The sequence below is a fragment of the Phocoena sinus genome, chromosome 17, assembly GCF_008692025.1.
Source record: "Phocoena sinus isolate mPhoSin1 chromosome 17, mPhoSin1.pri, whole genome shotgun sequence".
Classification (NCBI taxonomy): Eukaryota; Metazoa; Chordata; class Mammalia; order Artiodactyla; family Phocoenidae; genus Phocoena; species Phocoena sinus.
Window position 1 is genome coordinate 52,402,307 of NC_045779.1, and position 21,340 is coordinate 52,423,646.

Genomic DNA, 21,340 nt, shown 5'->3' on the forward strand with positions numbered 1-21,340 from the left:
GTGTGTGTCATATAATTTCCTGATATTTAACTGAAGTGTCTAACAACCAGTGCCATCCAACACATTTGGTGGCAATTAGGATGACCAAGTTCCTACTTCAACTTCCTTGTAACCTAAAGATTACATATAAAATATTTCTTCAAAGTCCGAGAAACATCTCTAGAACTTCTGGTTCACTTCTGAATTTAGATCTCAGAGCTCATTTGTTTTCCGAAATGCTGAACTAAACAATTCCAAAAGACATACTTAAAAATAACATCAGGCGGAAGAAAACGTGGTTTTGTGCCATAATGTCTTGAAACATTCAGTTATGGTTTGATGCTGTTCAACGTTCAGTTGCATAATGTGGAGGAAGAACCATTTCTATTTTAAGGAAACATTACTTTAAACTATATAGAAATCTAGTTGATTCTCATGAATGACAAAAGTGTTTACAGCCTATTTATTCATCCATTCAACAAATATTTACTGAGTATCTACTACGTGCCAGACACTGTTATAGGTGTTACTAGTCTTACTGATCCAGACGCTGACATTTTTTAAGATAGTCCAATAGAGACGGATAAAATGTCTATAGCTTAAACTCATGGTTAATCTGAACCCTGTGAAATTCTTACTACAAACCATTCAATGCTCTGAAAGGATGTAGGTAGGTAAGAAAAGTAACATTTATTAAGTAGCTATCATGTAGCAAGGATACTAATTTTTATCATATAATTTTAATAATATCTCATTTTTATAGGTGGAAAAACTGAGGCTCAGAGAGATTAACAAATCCAGCCACACAGCTACTAAGGTATGGACCCAAAGATTCAAACTCAGGTTTGTCTGACTGTAAAGTCCTTGTTTTTCTCAGCACCACAAGCTAACTGTTTCCTAAGTTTTCCTACCTATGTTTGTTCCAAGAGGAAACAGCAGAAATTCTGGGAATGCTCTAATTAAAAACAGACAAAGGAAGCTGTTAGAAAGAAGCCATCCCATCATAAACAGACCACAAAATTTGAGACAAGAAACTCTAGTTGTTTCCAGTTTTTGCTTCAACACAGTAACCATTTAATGCATGTCGCTCAGATAATTTTGCATTCTAGGCTTTCAGTAGCAAAATTTGAACTTCTATTCCTTCACCTAATTTTAGCATCTTTTCGGAGTGAGAATTCACAAGTCTACAAGTCTCCACACTAATTTTGATTCAGTATTATACAATGTGACACTACACAACTGCCAATGTTGAAGTGTAAGAATCTCATTCATCCATCCATCCATCCATCCTTCCCACAAATGATTACTGATTTCCTATTGTATGCCAGACAGTCTTCAAGATATTAGAAATGTAATGATGACCAAGACTCCAAGATCCTCGTCCTCAAGGAGTTCACATTCTAGTGGTGGAGACAGTTAATGAAGAAGTAACAAAACACACAGAGAAGAAATTTTGATTGTGATGTACTGTTAATGAAACAAACTGGGTGATATTATAGAGACTAGCTGGGTGAGAGGTGGGAAGGTACTTCATTAGACAGGTTGTCATGGAAGGTCCTGAAGAGGTAATTTGAATTGAGACCAAAAAAATGAGAAGGAACCAATCCTGGAAAAGGCAGGGAACAGAAAAGTCCAGGAAGAGGGAAAAAGGAGTTTGGTGCATTGAGGAAACTGAGAAGAGGCCCAGAAAGCTGAGGGCAGAGAAGAATTGCTGATGAGGATTATAGGCAGGAAACCTACATTAATCTCCAGTGCAATGCAAGCCACCATGTGCATTAAGCAGGAGATGACCATGACTGGTCTGTGGAGAACAGACTGAATTAGTGATGTTATGTCTTGCTAATATTTATTGAGTGTCTACTAAGTACCAGGTATGTTTAGAATACTAAATACTTAACGCATTTAGTTAACTTAATCTCTTTGAGACAGACACTAATAAGACAGGCATACAAAACCAGCACTAGCGCTTAAGCCACCTCCCGGAGGCCACAGTAAGCCGCGGATATGAGTCCAAAGAGGCTATAACTCCAGAGGCTCCTTCTTAGCCCCTATGCTGTGTGGCCCCTTTAGGAATGAAGGTTTAGAAGCAATAAACCCACGTGGAGACCACTGTCATAGTAGAAATGAGAGATGACAGTGGTTTGGGGTGGTAGTAGTAAAAATTGAGAAAAGGAGATGGATTTGGGATACATTTTGGAAACATAATTGGAAGCATTAAGATATGACAATGAGGGCTTCCCTGGTGGCGCCGTGGTTGAGAGTCCGCCTGCCGATGCAGGGGACACGGGTTCGTGCCCCGGTCCGGGAAGATCCCACATGCCGCGGAGCGGCTGGGCCCGTGAGCCATGGCCGCTGAGCCTGCGCGTCCGGAGCCTGTGCTCCGCAACGGGAGAGGCCACAACAGTGAGAGGCCCGCGTACCGCAAAAAAAAAAAAAAAAAAAAAGATATGACAATGAAAAGTAGGAAGGGGTCAAGAATACCTTCTAGGTTCTTTGCTTAAGCAATGGAGAATATGGTGGTCACTTCTGAGTTTGGAGAAAAATGGGTTTATGCGTTTGTGGGGGGGTGAAATTAAGAATTCTGGTTTTGATACGTTAAATCTGAGACACAAATTAACCAGGACACTGGAGATATCAAGTAGGCAGTTGGATATGTGAGCCTAAAGCTCAGAGGAGAGGTCGGGTAGCGGAGCATCACCATCCTACAAGTGAGGAATTTAAAGGTTTGAGCCCTTGGGGAGGGCAGGAAAAGAGGGCTGAAGACTGAGGCACCTGACACTGTGAGGGGGGAAGGGATGGGGTGGAGCTAAGACTCTCAGAGGGCGGGACCTCAGGAGCCAAGGAGGAAAATCTTTCCTAAGAACGAAGCTTGTTCAACCGTGTTGAGTGCTGCTGGGAAATCAAGGAAAATGAGGACAGACAAGAGAACGTCAGATTCGCCAACGTGGTCACTCACGTGCTTGACGAGGGCAAATTACGGAGATAGGATTTTGGAGTTTTGCTTGTGATGAAGGAGCAGGGAAATAAGATGGCAGGTGCAAGGTGACGAGGGGTCAAAGGGAACTTAATTTCTCTTAAGGATGTGTAAACGCGAGCGTATGTGTGTGCCGATGGAGGTGAGCTTCTTAAAGTAATTGGAACGAAGCACCTCCACGAAGACATGCAACCCACGTCTATAAAAACCAAGTGGAGAACCGAGAAATTATTTAATGAACGTTTCCCTGGTTTCTTGGAGACAAAATAATCATTTCCCATATAAACATTCCCGGGATTTCTGAGCTATTTTGGAGCCTTGAGTACTCCCATAAAAGTCATTCTGGTGCAGCACTCAGCAGCAAAGGAGCACGTGAAGTGAAGTGAGGTGAGGCAGGTCCATTTCTTCACAGGACTCGTGCTTTCTCTCAAACAAGGGTCTCTACTTGGTTTTCTACCAAGCGCCAAGTTGTCTGATTTGTACGAGCAACCACAGGAGGAATTTGCAGGGGAAAACATCTTGGTCCAAATAATCAATGTAGTATAATGACACATTATCTAGGAGTTTTGGTGAGGGAGCAGCCGATGCTGAAACTGGGAACCAGGGTGGCTCAGTCACTGCCAGGAGACAGGTGAGCCCCAGCAGGGGGGTGGGGAATTCTTCTGTCTCGCAAGCTTTTATTTCTTTTGCTCTTTCTTTCACAGGGTTATGATCTTTCCAAAACAGGGATGTTACTAATACTTCTGATCTTCCCTCTTCTTAGTAATATGAGTTTATTTGCAGTCTCTAAGCCACACCTTTATACAGATTTGGGTTTTTTTAAGGTTCCTTGTTGGGAGAAGATAGCAGAGAGGGAGAAGGGGAGAGGGAGGAAGGCGAGCTGGAAAGTAGGAAGGAAAGAATAGAGACACAGAGACAGACACTAAGAAGCTATCTCTTGATCTCTTGAGAACCTTGTAAGAAGGAAACCGCAAACCACTCTTAGGACACCTGAATTACAGTGAGCTCTTTTGCAGCAATGTAAATCCTTTCCCCCTTCCTTCTATTTTTTCTCACATTGAGAATTTGAAGCTAGTGCTTGTCAAGATGGAGTAAGTCATAAAAATGGAGAAATGTTAAAGAACATTAAGGAAAAAACAATGCTTATTATACAGTTTGTGTAACTGCTACATGTCAATTTTTTTCTATTTGGAAAAAAAGGATTTGTTTTAGGGAATATATGTGAAGCATGGTATTTACTTCACTTTAAAGAAAAGGTACAAAGAAAGAAAAGAGAGAGAGAAAGAAATACGCTCAGGAACAAGTTAGTTCCAGTGACATTCACAAAATGAAATTCTGAATTTTGAAAGTTAGCCTCAGAGATGAAACGTCCATCCACAGAAGAATGGCTGAATAAATGAAGGCCCTCCAAACAGTGGAATACGAGCTGTCATTACAACGAATGGGGGCACTTCTATGGACTGACAAGCAGTGACAGGTACAGGGACTGCCTGGAATACACATTCCTGGAGGTCAGGAGTCCTGTCAAGGTTGTTCATCCCTCTAGTTCAGCTCCTAGGATAGCACCTTGCCCACAACAGGTGTTCAGTAAATATTTACTTAAATAAACAGAAAGAGTCATAGGTCAATACAGCGTGATCTCACTTTGGCAAAAAGCAAAACAAGATAAACCCTATAAATGTGATTACGTCCACTCTGACATATGTGTTTGCACATGGTTATTCGTTTTGAGCTGAAAACATATAATAATTAGCATTAAGGAACAGATAATCCTCACCAACACCTCAGAATACATAGAAGGGCAGGTTAAGGCCCACAGGGTCTCAAGAATTCTGAGAACTGGGTCAGCGTCTGAGATGAATCCTACCTTCAGGGACTCCCACACTAAAGAGGAGAGAAGAAGACGGAGCCAGCCAGGAAAGAGGAGGCGTCCTGTGAAAATTCACACGGAGCAGGGAAAAGTTGAAGGATGGGTTTCTAGGGGATGGGCGTGAGTGCTGGGCAAGCCCCCATCATGGGCACTGGGAAGTTTGGTTTGGGTTCCCTCAAAAGTGGGAGCAGTCAGCCCAACACGACTGGCTTCCTGGAGCCAGAGCAGTGTAACCCGGGCAGCGACTGGAGGGCGGGCACCACGAATGTCCAGCAATGCGCAGAGCAGCTGGGCAGGATCTCAGCTCTGGCAGCCGAGGGGCTGGACTGGGTCTCCAAAGCAGGAGATGCCACAGTCCAAGCCCGACAGCAGCGGAGGTTTAGAGTGGTTACTGTGAGCAGACACCAGCAAAGCCACCTTACAATACAGGCACGCCCAGCAGCCTCGTGGACCCCAAGTGCATGCATCTCCCCTGGGGTTTCTCAGAGTAAAATCCACCTGGGCGGTGGGGCGGGGTGGTGGCCAGGGTCAAGTTGAGTCCTGGGAAACGTGGGTATGTGGCTTTGTGCCGAATTCCTTCTTGACTCTAAACTGGGCTGCTGTTATCTAGATGAAGCGGGTGCCATTTACTGAGATGGGAATTCAGGGGGGATGAAGAGGTGAAGACAAAGAATCCACCGTAAGATTTGGTGGAGGGCACTGAGAACTTGGCAGGTGTCACTTCAGTGGAATAGGAGGAAAGCCTGATTCGAGTGGAATAAACAGAGCTCAGGCATCACTTCCTCCAGAAAGCTTTGCTGATACCCAAACCTTCCAGTTCTCCCACCACCAGGCACACAAAACGTGTGCACACCTCACATACTCATATACAGTCATACACATACATGAGTATATCACTCATGACATCCACACACACACACACACACCAATCACAGACACGCATGCACCTCACACACACATCTCACACTTATATATACACATAAAAAACTAAACAAATAAAAAACAAACCGGGCTGCTGTTTTTCTCCTGGCTTCCGAGTACCAACTCTTGAGTGGGGTATTTTCTGATTTTCTTAGCAAGAGAGCTCTCTTCTAGCTACCACAGCACTGGAGGCATGGTCCTGTTATGCAAATGACTCTTTTTGACATTTAGAGACGCTGAACTCCTCTGGACAGGAATGTTTCCTTCACTGAATAAACCTATTACATTGAGTACTGGGTACCGTTCTAGTTGTTTTACTTCCCCAGCAACTAAGTATCCTGCTCTCAATGCATTAAATGAATGAAAATATTTCACTTGTCCTGTTCTCCACATTATGCCTTCTAGCAAATTCCAATAAATACTCATTAAGCAACCGCTGTGTGTCAGGTATAGTGCAAGGAACTATAGTGTTCCTGCCTTCATGGAGCTTACAGTCTACCGGAGAGTCAGGTAACTAAATATGAAAATTTCAAACCAGGTCATGCAGTCTGATAGAGGGAGGATAAAGAAGAAGCACCTAACCTAGACTGTGAAATGTATCCTTCAGCTACCTACCCTGACCTATGAATAAACTTACCTATATTCACCTCAGGCCTTTCTTTTCTTTCCATATGTGTCTTTCTTGGTCTACCTTGGTCTTATTACAAAGTTATCACTTCTCTACTATTTTCAATCTCTCTTTTTTTCTTGTCTATTTTCCCTCAGCCTAAAAACTTTATCAAAATGTTTCTGATTTGATAAACACCCTATCTTTACTTTAAATGCAACCCTTGTTTTTATTCTATTTTCTCTTTCCCATCCCCGTTAAGCTTTTTTTTTTTTTTGTGGTACGCGGGCCTCTCACTGTTGTGGCCTCTCCCGTCGTGGAGCACAGGCTCCGGACATGCAGGCTCAGCGGCCATGGCTCATGGGCCCAGCTGCTCCGCGGCACGTGGGATCCTCCCAGACCGGGGCATGAACTCGTGTCCCCTGCATCGTCAGGCGGACTCCCAACCACTGCGCCACCAGGGAAGCCCCCTGTTAAGCTTTTAAAAAAAGTTGTCTACACCCTATTTTGTACCTCCCATTCACATCTCAGCCTGGTGCAATCTGGAGTCCATCCCCACAGTTTTCTGGGACTGTTTCTACCTAAGATCCCTGATAACCTAGTGGTCTCATCCTTGAGCACTTTTACAAACACACCTTACTTACTCTTGCTGCGACCGACATCTGAACCTGTTGGCTGCTTTCTTCTGGGAACGCACTTGTCCTTTGGGATTGGAGACACGGTCACTCCTGGCTCACCTCCTCCCCCTCTATTGCCTGTTCTCAAATGCCTCGGTGTCCTTTTTCTGCGTCCTCTCGTTTTATCTCAGAGTTCTAGCCAGGGTCCTCTAACCTTCTTCCTCCATGTTCCCCCCTTTGGTAATGACAGCCATCCCCCATATTTAGAAAGTTTGCTTTACAAAAAAAAGTTTGCTTTTCACTTTCAGGAAAGACCTACGTTTGCATTGTTTTCGATAACCGAAAGAAATCCGAAGAGAACGTTTGCTTTTATGAAACAACGCAAATATCAACAATAGCATTCAGCATCTGTTTTGTATCGATCTGTTGTAGAGGTAGCATGCAGCCCGAGCAGTGAGTGTGGCCGCAGAGCTGGTCCTCCAGGAACTACACTCGGCATCTCAGCATCACGCTGCCAGAGCTTTGAACTGTGCCTGTTGCGTCTGTGCTTTACCTTATTTTGGGCATCCGTTAGCAAGACGTGTCCTAAGATGACTGCTTCTTCACTCTATGCCATTTCTGCTTACAGAAGGTTTCCTAGGATGTTCTACTTTAAGATAGTGGGGAAACCTGTATCACCAAGTCCCTTCACTTCAGCTACCAGCACCTCTGACTTCTCTTCACAGCTCCAGACCTTTATCTCAAATGCAGAAAAGCCTAATCTGAACTCATTCACCAGACTCATCCCTCTCCCCAGTCCTGCTCCTCTATTTGGGTTCGTCCGGTGGAAATTTAGACACCATTCCACTTGTAATTGGTGATTCAGACACATATGTTCTGGGGACAACCCTCACACATATTACTTTATCATTTTTCACTTAGACTGTCACCACAACGGCCTTCAGAACAGGCAGGTTCCTCCCCGTCATTCCCTGTTTCCTCCTATCCACTCTCCAACATGTGATTAGAAAGATTTTTCTAAATTATAAATCTAGTCATAAGCCAGACAACCCTTCCCTGCTGAAAACGCTTCACTGGTTCTGAAAGATGTTTAGCAATTGCAAAATGGCAGCCCGTGTGCCATATCCAACTACTTATGCGTGCTATTTGGCCCACATAGTAAGAGAAAAAAAAGCTGAATTTTAAGAATTCTGAATATTGTTAGAAGGGGCACACACTGTCCAGTTCTAGACTCTAATTCTATTGTCATCTATCCAGGTGGCCTCACTCTTTACGTTTCTGGTCCAGCTCCTGTATAGACCCTGGATCTCAGGGGTCAAGGTTTTCACACAGCAAACAAAGCCATTCCTGACCTGGCCCTGCCCACCTTTCTAATCTCATTTCATGCTTTTAACTCAGGTCTGCTGATGCCAAGGCTCGTGTTTATCTACTACACCACACTAATGAATGCTACTTCTTTGAACCCTTGGGCTTATGAAATGTGAGAGGCCAACGCAGATAATAAATGGAGCAACAAACTCAAATGACAAGGAAGGAGTATGTGTGGGGTGGGTGTGGGTAAGAGGGACCAGACACAAAATCAGTGAGATAAAGTCAGTTGTGTGGGAAACACATCCAAAGATGTGGCATCCCATTTATTTTGGTGTCAGGGTTAAGGCAGTAAAATAATTGATTTTTCCAATCCCTGTGTTTTATTCATCTTTGTAGCCTTAGCCTGATCCTTAGCAGGCACTGAATAGATGCTTACTGGGTAATACATTTTTGTGGACATTTGCAAGAAGCTCAATGTCCTGCTACTCCCAGGCCTCAGTTTCTCTTTTTTCCATCTCTCTCAGTGTACCTACTGGGTGTTCAGGGTACATTCATGTTGTACCCAGTACACCTGCTTTCAGTGTACCCCAGATAATCCTAACACCAAAGTAAGTAAATGAAAAAGAATTAAAAGTATGGCTAGGGCTTCCCTGGTGGCGCAGTGGTTGAGAGTCCGCCTGCTGATGCAGGGGACACGGGTTCGTGCCCCGGTCCAGGAAGATCCCACATGCCGCGGAGCAGCTGGGCCCGTGAGCCATGGCCGCTAAGCCTGTGCGTCCGGAGCCTGTGCTCCGCAACGGGAGGGGCTACGACAGTAAGAGGTCCATGTACCGCAAAAAAAAAAAAAAAAAAAAAAAAAAAAGTATGGGTAGAGATAGTAAATCCAGGGAGAGGATTCCATAGGAAAATAAAGGAAGGAAATGCTTTCTCCTCCCTTTTGCTTTTCTACCACTTGAACACAAGCTAAACCCATTATGTAGACATAAATAATATTATTGCTAAGACTAATGACATAGGAATTGTAAATATAGAGTGAGAAGCTATAATTCCCAGGGAAGGTGGAAGCATTTTCCTTGCCTCATGCTATGGGTTTAAACAGCTTGGCTGGCCACCACTTCTGCCACCTTTGATCCTTGTTCATCTTGGGATGCCACTGGGGCATACCCCGCCCATCCCTCACACAAAAGTCTCCAAACACATACAGAACACAAAGCATGAGGCTCAGACTTCAGTAGGCGTAAGAGTCATCCAGAAAGCCTATAAGATACGGATTCCTGGGCCCTCCCATCCTGAGACAATAGGCTCAGGTGGTGCCAAGTCATCTGCATTTTAAACAAGTTTTCCTGGGGATTCAAAAGCAGACAAACAAAATTTCTCGGAAATTGCGAAACAATGTCATAAACATGAGTATTGTACAACATAAAAGATCTTCACGTTAAGTACCATGATTTGCTCTCAGGCATGGCCAATTCCAACATGATTGTCTTTTACTGTTCCCATTGCTAAGTAATTTTTAAGTTAAATGTCAAAAATTTTGCTCTTGTCCCCCTGATTGCAGTTACCACATCCTCAAAGAAACACTGTCTGTGTGCCCTTCATTTGTAACCTATTTCATTGGGTACTTATTTCTGACACTGAGGCAGCTAAGCACTTGAAATATATATTACGCAACAGTGCCTAGGTCCCACGCTCATTAAAATGATACTAAATTCTTAGGGGTTTTGTTTTTTTTCTTCATAGCATGTTGGCAGTCATTCACTTATAGTGTAATTCAGTACTGCAGCTCACTCCAATCAGTTCATCTCAATTCTGATCATTATGTTCAAAGGCTTACTCTATCCAGATGCCAAGTTTCCTCAACTGGACAAAAGCAGAGCAGAAATATTTCTGTTTGGCAAGGCCAGGCAACTTTTTGGAGGCATTATCATGCCGCGGCAGGGCACCAGTCAGGTTATAATTTGCCGTAATTGTTCTTCCCACAAACAGCAACAATGATTACCTCTAGGTCACTGGCACTCAAAGAAGGATTCCTCCTCGGCCACTGTAACCACCAAAGTACTTTCTGCAAACACCCTACTCAGGATTAGACTGTGAAGAATCTTGGATTCTGTCTTTCAGTTGATTGATCTGGTACATGTTTCTTTTTTTTTTTTGCGGTACGCGGGCCTCTCACTGCTGTGGCCTCTCCCGCTGCGGAGCACAGGCTCCGGACGCGCAGGCTCAGCGGCCATGGCTCACGGGCCCAGCCGTTCCGCGGCATGTGGGATCTTCCTGGACCAGGGCACGAACCCGTGTCCCCCGCATCGCCAGGCGGACTCTCAACCACTGCACCACCAGGGAAGCCCTGGTACATGTTTCTTAATGGGTTAAGTCATAAACTTGACTGTGTATGTGCGTGCACATTAGAGACATGGATATAACTCAGGGAAATCACTGGTCTCCCATAAAACCATCAGCGCACTACATGCATCATCTCCCCCACCTGCCATGTTTACAAGGCACCCCAAGGAGAACTAGCCTAAAACCCAGCAATCCATCTGCCTCCTAGTTCTAAGGGGTAATTATTGCTTCATCTGAGCAAAGAGAAATGTGTGTCATGCTGCTAACCACGTCAGGTGACTGCTGTATGTGACAGACTTGCCCAGGTCATTAGCTTTTCTAATAGAGGCTGGAGTTGTGGCACAACGACAAACATGCATAACAATGCACTACCAACAAAAAACGGAGAAAAATGCACAGAGGCCTAGATTCAATGGGCCACACCCAGAACACAAATCACAAATAGGGGTTTTATCACTTCTCTGGGCACGTTAAAACAGGAAGCATGGGGAGGGGGAGTGAGAGGGAAGGAAGGTAGGGTGATTTGATGCCAAAATATTGGTTAAAAAAAAACTGACTAAAAATAAAAGAGAGGACATGAAAGCAGGGTTGTTGTTTTTTTTTCCTATTAACTTACTAGTAACTGTACTTCCTTATGTATTCTTTTTTTTTCCTAAGAAAGCATTAGTTAACATTCATTAAGAACGTACAATGTTTTCCTTGCCATGCACACAAAATAGGGCCTGGTCTCCAATAAAACATAAGCTTAGCTGTGCCCACCTGAGGTCATAGTGACTAAGACCCAGCACAAGTTGTAAGGAATAGACTCTTTTAACAGGAGAATGACGTCCAAGTGCAAAATGACATGTGCTGATGAAATGCACAAAACATATGCATCTCTTCAGAGAAATTCTGCTAGTAAGAAGCTATTAAAAGAAAAGCTCTGGGGACACGCCCTCAATGAATTGCAAAAGTCACATACAGCTTCTTCCCTCTGAAATGAGATAGAGACAACATACAAATTAGCACATAGAATATCAAATCATTAAATGTTCCTCTCAAGGCTCCCGTGGGAAGGAAAGGGAGAAGAAGGCAGTGGAGGGAGGGAGGAAAAGCAGGTAAAAATGGACAGGTCACTCTGAAAATAGCGCCCGGGCTTTTAATTTCACAGACCAGTAAAAATTAAAGGAAAAGCATGAGGGTGAGGGTGGAGGACATTTCAACATAAGAGTTGTCATTTATTTTGCTGAAGTACAACTCCAACCACTGTTTGGAATTTTTTGTTATAATACAAACGATAGGAAAGCCAGTCTCTCAAAATAAAGGATAGCCCTTTATAATAAGTGAAGTTAACTTTATGTAAACTCAATGCATTATCCTTCTTTTAAAAACTGAATATCTTAGGACATTTGATGCTCTTCACAATTAATACAGCCTTTGATACAGATTTAGGGAAAGACTCCAGTTTGCAGTTTTAAAACTGTAATTTTCAAATTAAATTGCATTGTGTTTGAGTAACATCTTCGTCTCTAATTTCACTATCAGATTGTAGGAACCCCTCTAACTCTTCCTTCATGCCCTCTTTCACATTAATGAATGTGATGATTTATAAAGAAAACAAACTAATGCACAACAATCACAGTAAGGTTATGAAGTTACAGCAGCAACAGACATCTCTAAATTATCTGAGTTTCATTCTAGCAGAGGATGGTAGTTTTAAGATTTGCATGTACCTTGGTCTCTGATCTAACTGCCATGATAACCAACATGTATTGCAGCTTCAGTGTTGAAGTAGCTGGACTAAAACCAGCTATTTCCCCCTGCTGGTTGGACGTGTTTTACAGTCTCTACCTCATTGCCTGCAGCTTCAATACTCCCCATAGTACTAAACCCATTTATTTCCCATCCATCAACTGACCTCCTAAAGCATCATTAACATGCCCCCCAAAGACCTTGCTCCTGTCAATTTTAGTCAGCACAGCACTCAAAAGCCATCATGGGGCTTTACCAGGGCTCTTAGGAAAGGAAAGCAAAGAACGACAAGGCATCAACCCAAACCTTGGGGAATAGCCAAGCAGGAAGATGAGACCCAGGAACAGAGGGAGTCCTATCTGGAGGCAGGATTCAAGGCTAAAGATCGAAAGGTAGGTTTATAGACACCCATCATTAGGTGCTTCTGCCACTCAATTCTCAACTAGTTAATGGCAGAAGGATCAATATCTACTTTCAATTTTCATGTACAGCATTATGGCCTTGGTGGGAGACAGGTCTCCTGGGAAGGAGGGTTGATCCAGGAAATGGGTCTTGGAAAGAATGATTCATGGCCAAAATTAACAATTTTATTTGTTTGCCAAATATATTTTCTAAGATCTATTTGGGGATTTTTCTTTTGTTTTGACCAACTTTTTCTTTTTTGCTGGTAACACTGCTCACCGTGAAGTCAGTCAGAGAGAGAATGATTATGTGGAGAGAATTTCAGGAATAAATGTGGAATTGAGTTATGTAAACAAAGCCGTGTCAGTGTGAGATGATATTCCCCTGGGTTCATCCACATTCAACCAGAGTGATTCCTGAACTCCAAAATGGAGTGAAAGTAAACAGCATTGCATTCTGCAAATACGACTCTGGGTTTTTGGAATCTTAACTGCTCCAGCAGTTTTCCTTTCTCTTTCTTCCTGGGAGAGTGTCAAGCAAACCATCGGTGGGTTTCCATTTTACACTGGATTCAGCAACATGTTTTAAAATATAATACTTCGATAGAATTTTTTCAAAACCAAGTAGAGAATCTGAAGCCTTGTAGAGAAAAAAGTATAAAAATAAGCGGCACAGTATTTCTAATATACAACTTATGCATCGGGTGGAATTATTTTGTGAAAGTATATAACAAATCTAAAGCTACACTTTTAAAATCCCTGAAAATGTAATCACCAATACTAAATACAATGGAATATTGTATCCTGCTAAATTAGGGCATTAATCATAGCACCTTGATTCATATGTCCCTTTTCATGCATGTGTTAACCTTCAAATTACATTTTTCCTAAATAAATTCTAAAAATTATCCTCTGTGAAACATTCTTCATGAATCATAAGACAATCACTCCTTTAAATTTTACCCAAATTCCTAATACTTTTCAAAGAATACAAGTCCTTCTAAGCATGTGCTTCAATTTGTATAATAGGCTCTGTCAACAGGTAACGGTGGCACCTTCAGGAAGAGATTTATGCCTTTACCAAATATACTCACAACTCTAAGGAAACCTCCTCAAACATGTATCGAAACTGACATATGTTCTTTGTATTAAGGAACATCATTTATTAAGCACCTCTACAGGCCAGGACCTGCACTAGGAATATACTTAGGTACGTGGTCTCTCTCAACCTCTCGGCTACTCTACAAGGTAGGTATTATCATCCCATTTTATGGATGTAACAACTGAGGCTTAAGGAGATTAAGCGACTTGCCCAGGGTCACACAGCTTGTAAGGGGTAGAAAGGCCAGGGATTCCGGCCCAGGCCTGTAAGGTTACAAAGCCTGTGCTCTTTCCCTCTAAAATACAAGGTCAGGCTGGTCCTGGGAAATAAACCACCTTGATCCTGACCTCATTCATTAGGAGTTGCTTTATCTTTGAGGATTCCATTAACAGAAGTACACAGGCTTACAAAGATTGCTAGTATAAAATGTAAGCTACTTTTTCCAGATTTAATGGAGGAATACATTTTACAAACAGTCATAGAAGCAAGGAGTTAGATTTCACATAGTAAATTATCAACTAGAATAACATACAAAAACAGGTATGAAATTTCATTAGGTTGAACCATTTGAAAATGCTGTGTTCGTAGGTCAAAACAGCCAAAAAGATGCAAGCTCGTATCATTCATCCTAATAACTAACGTCCAGTCCTAGACTCTAAGGGGCCCTCTCCAGATGCATTTAAAATGCCGGGCAGTGTACACACTTCCTGCCTTCATTCCCGTGGGTACTGTACCTGAGCAGAAGCTGTTGCTAATGGTCCTTGCTGAGCGCCCAGAGCTGCTGGGGTTGAACTCTCTGCTCTCTTCCTCCGAGAAGGGAGACTCAGACGCTGGGGACACTTGGTGCTGTTGCCGAGGCAGATGGGGCCGAAGAATCAAACGGGGAATCCGGCTCCGGGAAATCTCCTTCTCGTGATGCTGCACTCTCTGCTCCTTCTCCAAATTGGGCATCAGAAATAAAACAAAAGAACATTTGTTGCCCCCTCTGAACTCCAGTCTGCTTCTGAGCTCAGTTTCTAAGAAGCCACATTTCTGAATATCGAATCTTCACAGAGTAGTCCTTGTTTCAATAGCTAAAATGAACTCCAGAACTCTTCTACTCAGCTAAGCCTTCTAATTTACTGAAGAGCACACACTCCAGCACGGATGTACTTACACACACACACACACACGCACACACGCACACTTCCAGCCGCTAGCAGAAAGGCTATTCCGTTCTCCCAGGCAGCTCCTAACTCACCTTCTCATTCTGGCTTTTCCTATCACATTTAAGCTTTCCGCTCTCTCAAAGGCTCTTCATAACTCACAGCACACTCTGGTTATTACTCGATTTCCTCCAGACTTCCATTTTGCTTTCCCTGAATTAGCTGTGATACTTTCACTTCTGTTTTCCTGTCTCCTCACAAAGTAGACCCCTATACCTGAAACAAGTCTTTCCTGATAGATCATGCAGCCTGATCTTTCAAATCCCCTCTCTTCCGGCCAGGATTTTAATTATTCATTAATATCCTGGTACACAAGGCTTGTTGCCAACAGAAAAGCAAACAAAAATCCAATACCCAGTAAGATGGCTCCACCTTTTACATCACATTTAGCTTTTGTTTTCCTTACAGGTCACCCATAGGAAGAGATTTTTCTCTCTCTCTCCTTCAAAACACAGAATTAAATGCGGAGGGCCGTGCCTTCCTTGGCTTTAAAAATGCCTAAAAAGCAGCATTTTAGCAATATTTTTCCATTTTTAAAGTGCTTTCCCAACCATTATCTTGTTTAATCTTTACAACCGAGGCCATAGGGAGGACGCTAATTTGTGTCCCTATTTACAGATGAGGAAACTGAGGCTAAAAGAGCAAAGATGCTTAGCCAAACTGCTGCACATCATCTAGAAGCAGAACGGGCCTGCAGTCTGTCCAGTGCTTTTCGGGGTCACCACCACCCTTCCATATTAAAATGGACTCCTAGGAGGAGCTCTTCGCAAAAAAACCCACTGCTCACTCCAACCTCTGCAATTGAAAAAGGGCTTTGGATTAGGTAACAAACACTATTTGGAAATATGACCTCCTGTTCATTTCCACGCGGCTTACCAGGAAGGGTCGCTGCCAAAGTAAACACCTCTGGGAGGCCCTCACAGTGCAGAATTGAAGGGAAAGCCCCAGCCGCGGGTTAAGTCCCGCGGTCGCTCAGGCATCCACCCTATCCAGGGGAGAAAGCCGCACCCAGCCTCGGGGTTTGTTCTGCACATCAGTCACCCAGCAGGTATCACCCGTCAGCCACTCCGCTCGGCACAAGGCAGACCCTGAACCAATGCTGGAGTCCTTATTTCTCAGTCCCCAATACATCAAATCCTTTTTTATCCACATCACACACAGAGGACATCGACTGAGAGCTAGATCCCAAATCTCCAATTTCAGGGGATGGGATTAACCATTCAGAGTCAGTCTTTTTAATCCTCGGGCCAACCCTCCAAACACAGTATCACCTGCCCATCTCCCAGGTCTCATCACCTGAGCAACTGTCCCCTGCCTTCTCATCGTGCCCACCACCTCCTTGTCCCCGTTGACCACAACTCTAAACGTCACCCCTCCAGCTCTCACCTGACTCCCTTCCCCGCAGTGCACACCACTCCTCTCCCCCCGGCGCTCGCGGACACTGCCATCCGCGCCCGCGAGACGTGCCCTCCTTACCTTCGTCTCCCGAAGGGGTCCCATCGCGCTGCCGCCCGCCGGCTCCTCGCGCCGCCGCTGCCGCCGTCCAGGAAGAGGCACCTGCGGGCACCGGGGCGAGGAGACTGTGCTGAGCCGGCGCGCTCTGCGGCCGCCGGCTGCTGCGGGGCCGACGCGCCGCCACCGCTGCGGCAGCTCGCGCAGGGCCCCGAGGGCACACCCGGCCGCCCCGCCCCGGACGGACACGTGGTGCCACCGCGGCTCCCGCTCCCCTCCCCCGACCTCCCTCACCTGCCTGCCCCTTGGGAGGCGCCTCGGCGCGCCCCGCCCGCCCGACTTCGCCGCGGGCCCTGCCCACCAATTCCGCGCGCCCCTCCTTGTCTGCCGAGCCCGACCCGGAGAGGGCTTGCGGAGGCTCGGAGCATCTCCAGAAGGGTGATGCCCAACACCCCCTTTTTGGCACCTGGTATCGGGTTCGAAGGGGGTGCACGTCGCAGAGAAGAACCCAGAAAAGCTGTGACATCACTGAGAGCCAAACTGTAGAAAGGGAAAGTTTTTGCCTCGCGGCTGCTCCCTGCCCTCTCGGTTTTAAGTCAACTTACAGCTCCCCACACAATTACCTCGCAGGAGAGAGACGGGGCGGTCCCCCTCCACCCGGACCCCAGCCAAGCGAAAGCTGCACGACTGACACAGCATCTGGGTTCCGGAATCTCAAAGGCTGCGATTCTCCTTGGGGGATTTGCATCCGAAGGGCCTGGCGATGGCAGCGCAGCACCGCAGGGACAGAACGAAGAGGCCAGTTCCCGCGGGCTTGGGAAGCCAGGTTGCTGAGGGCGAGAAAGCCTTTTTCTCCAGCTCTGGCCCACAGACGCCCGGGAATGAGTACCAGTCACGCTGCTTTGGGGACACCGCACTTGAACTCAGAAAACCAGTTCAAGGCAGCACTCCACTACCTTCTAGCGAAGTGCCTATGTGCCTAAAGTTCTTGACCTCTCTGAACTTCAAGTTTATCCTCGTTAAATGAGGGATAATAATAATAATACCTTCGTCAAGGATGGCTAGGAGGATTAGATGAGGAAAACAAAAAAAACAGCTATACCCAGCTGATTCAAGAGAACTTTCCAAAGGGCAGTCAAATCACGTCCAGCTCTTCCGGTCAATATTTGCTGAATCCTCTTACGTGACAGACAGAAAAAGCATTTGAGGCAGACAGATTTGTTCAAAATAGCTCAAAAACCTGTTCAGCTGAGGACGTGGAATAGGGATCATCCTTCGTCTGGGTCATGGGCCTTGATTTATTACACTTATTACTGTAGTTTCATCTGATGATGCAACTCTACATGTATAATAATTTAGACGCCCTTTATTTCAGAATTGGAGAATATTCTAAGTAGCAGTGTGGATGGGGAACAGCCCGATCGTTACACCCAGTGTTCTACACGGAAGGACTGTGATCCTTGAAAATGGTATCTGAACCTCCACCATCTCATTTGTCTGCCCTCCGAAAAGCACTTTTCTGAGTCCTCAACTTTCATATCTAGGAATGTACAGTGTAAGTCTAGAGAGAGCCTGAAATCAGAGGATTAGTGAAAGCAGTTTGCCTCCTCTATACCCATAAAGAAGTTTTATTCCATACATGTTCATGTCTTTTCAATCTACTTAGATTTGTTAAGTGAAGTTGATAATCTTACGATTCTTTATTTTGTGGGAAGAGCTTATTAATTCATACTTGTATACCTACAGCTGTCTCAGATACGGACTTCAGGAAAGTGATGTTCCAGGATGATTCCTACAGTCTATTATTTCCAAAATTATGAGCCTGAGGACATATACTGTGAGATAGGCTCGAACTGTTAACGTCAAACTGTTAAGGTACTTCTGAGGTCCCTCCTGAGAATTAAATCTGGGGGCCTAACAGCAGAAAACACCCTCCACGAAGGTGTCCAAGTCAGAACCTCAGAGTCATTCTTGACTTCTTCTCCTTCATGTGGCCCGAAAGCGTGAATGATCTCCACCCTACCCTAGAAATAGTGTCTTGAATCGGATTACTTCTGGCCTCTGTTTGACTGCATTTTCTTAACTTAGAGCCTAAACCGCAAACATCCTGGATTATTGTAAGAGCGGTCTAACTAAGGTTGTCTTGCTTCCAATCTTGCCTCTTATTCCTGTCTCGCCAGTTTTGCTATTTTTCCACGAGGCCAAATCGAGCCGTGCTTCTTCATTAAAACTCATTAATGATTTCTCGGTTGTCCTCCAAGTAATATTCAAACTCCTTAACGTGGCACAAATGCCTTTCACGATCTGGCTTTGTGTATCTCTCCCATCTCATTTCTTGACACTGCTCTTCTTTGGATCCTCCCTCCCTCACCACCCCTACCCACCCCCAATCCATCGCCCCTGCCACTCCCCCTCCACATACAAATGGATACCCCTTGAACTGTAGCAATTGAAGTTCTCAGGAGGTACTGTGCTCTCTTCGTCCTCTAGATGGTTGCACACTCTGGTCCCTTTGTCTAGAGCGTTTCTTGCACCTCACCCACCCAACCCCCTCAACTCCTAAAGATACATTAAGTTTCACTTTAGAAACAGCTTCTTCCAGGAAACGTCCCCTGATCCCCCAAGAAGATCAGTCCTTACATACTTCCAGGACACCTATATTTAATTCACCCCAGGAGAGCTGTTATGATCTTCTATCAGAATCCCCTGCTTATTTGTCTGTCTTCACCAGGGATGAAGGCAGTGCCTAGTACAGGTCCTGACACAGTAGACACTCAATATATAACAGTCAAATGAATGAATGCATGAATGAGTGAATTTTCTAACCCCCTATGGGGCCCATCAGTACAGGATAAAGAACACAGACACAACTTCTGTTTAGAAAATGACTCAGATAAAGCTGCCTCCAATATTTCTTTGTATTTGATGATGGGGTGTGTGCCTTAAAAAAATCCAACATGTGTTAAGTGAAAGCCTTTACTGCAGAAATGCAGGCAGTGAGAGGCAATGCTGTAGCCCTGTTGTCACCATAGCAACCTGCTGAGGGAAAGGCTGATGATTTAGTGTTCAAACGCCTTTTAGCTCTGTACTTTTGGAACCCAAGTCTGTTTTTTATGCTGTTCTAAAAGGCAAGTTTTACAAATGCTAATATCTATCTTGCTTTTAATTTCATTCAAGTGTTTCTTACGTCATTAAGTGTCTTATAACGTTTGCATTATACCATCAAAGAGATATAATCTAATACAGTATATTATAGTCATCTTTTATCTGCTTTAAAATATTCTCTGGTTTTGTAATTTTGTCGTTTTTCCTCTAGAAATGAATGTAATGCTGATTTTTTTAGAAAATAAATAATTCAGAAGGCTGGAACCCTTCAAGATTATAAATAATATCCCTGCCCAGACCTGGGAAGAACAGGGGAGATAGGGTATTGTAGGCTGGGAGAAAAGGGATGTATTTATGTAATTATGGCCCCAAATTTGGGATAAATTATTTGATTCTTTGCCTATGTGAAATTTGTAATTAAGCGATTCGTACCTTTTGTTTGCACACAACTTTATATTTTCAGAGCCCTTTCACATGTATAATCTTATTTGAACCTCACAAAAATCCGGTGAGGCATATGTTGTCAATCTCTGAAACCAGATAAGTCATAAAGGACAGGTTTTTCTTGATAGGAACCCCCCAGACTGCAAACTTCACAGAAAAGACAATACAAAGGCACTGCCGAAGAGAAAAGGTCTGCACCATTTAACCAAGATACCTCCCCATCTCCCGTGTCCACTCCTCCTCTCAGCTCACCTGCGTCTGCTGGGGTCTCTCGCAGACTCAGTCAGGGCTGACAAAGCCCCAGCTCCTAATCCTATCAGCCGTGCGAGCCAGTGCTACCGTCTGTCTCAGTCACCCGATGGTGGGTTATCCTCACGGCAACGAGGAGCAGCTGACGTGCCTTACAACACGTCATGAAGAAAAGAAACTGCATTCTGGGGCATCCTGGGATTTTTTTTTGTGGTGGGGTGGAGACCCGTATTTTTCTTACCAGGGAGAGAGCTGCCCGTTTTCCCCTAAGAGCATGTGTGAGTGATCCACTCTCCTCTCATTGTATGTGTTGTTGTTGTTACTATATGGTTAAGGGATTTTGATGTTGTAAAACTGTAATGGGTAGAATTCTGCAGGATCACTCCCTGAAAAGGGGGTCCAGAGAGTACCTGAGGCAGACAGGAGAGTGGGTAACTGAGGCAAGGCTGTCTCAAACCTTTGTTGGGTTCAGAGTGTGTCAATTATCTCTGCTCTGCCAATGAGCTTTCAGTCAGAGATCTCTCTCAGACGAAGAACAGGAATGAAGGGAGAGTCCAGGTGAGGAGGTAGAGGTTGGGGGTTGGGGTCTCTGAAGGATATAGTCTTCTGCTTGCCTAATGGGGAGCAGACACGAGGTAATCCTCCCCAAAGCCGTCTGCTGTTTGTGGCCTTTTGTCCATTTGTGAGAATAGGGGAAGAGATTAGCCAAGGACACAGGTATGGTGACTGTATTGAGCAAACTGGGGAAACATGGATGGACAAGTCGGTGTTTACTTCTTGGGACAGTAGATTGGAATGATTAAAATCAAGATGCTCTGGAAAGTATGAGTGTAAAGGTTGCCATCCAGATAGGAGAAACCAAGCCTTGACATTTATCTAATGAGATGATTCAAATGATGGGACAAGACAGGGAGATGTGTGGATCTACAGACTTACAGAAAAGGCAAAGGAAGTTAGTTATCTGTAAGGCCAACATCGGAAGGCCTAAATCCAGAGCCTGAATTCTGGACCTGAGAGAAAAGCACCTTCCTT

At 44.4% G+C, this 21,340-nt stretch overlaps 1 protein-coding gene across 4 annotated transcripts in view; it reads right to left on the reverse strand.

The window, feature by feature from the left end:
• Positions 1-16,700, reverse strand: part of SYBU (syntabulin) — a 72,388-nt gene extending 55,688 nt beyond the window's left edge. For 2 of the 4 annotated variants that reach the window (XM_032610500.1, XM_032610499.1), the window contains exons 1-2: positions 16,535-16,700; positions 14,588-14,789 (exon numbers count right to left, since the gene is read on the reverse strand). In XM_032610500.1, the coding sequence (XP_032466391.1) occupies positions 14,588-14,789; positions 16,535-16,558 (226 nt within the window). In that variant the 5' untranslated portion in view covers positions 16,559-16,700. The remainder of the gene's footprint in view (positions 1-14,587; positions 14,790-16,534) is intronic. The other 2 variants (XM_032610498.1, XM_032610497.1) reach the window with 1 other exon arrangement.
• Positions 16,701-21,340: the final 4,640 nt, after the last annotated feature.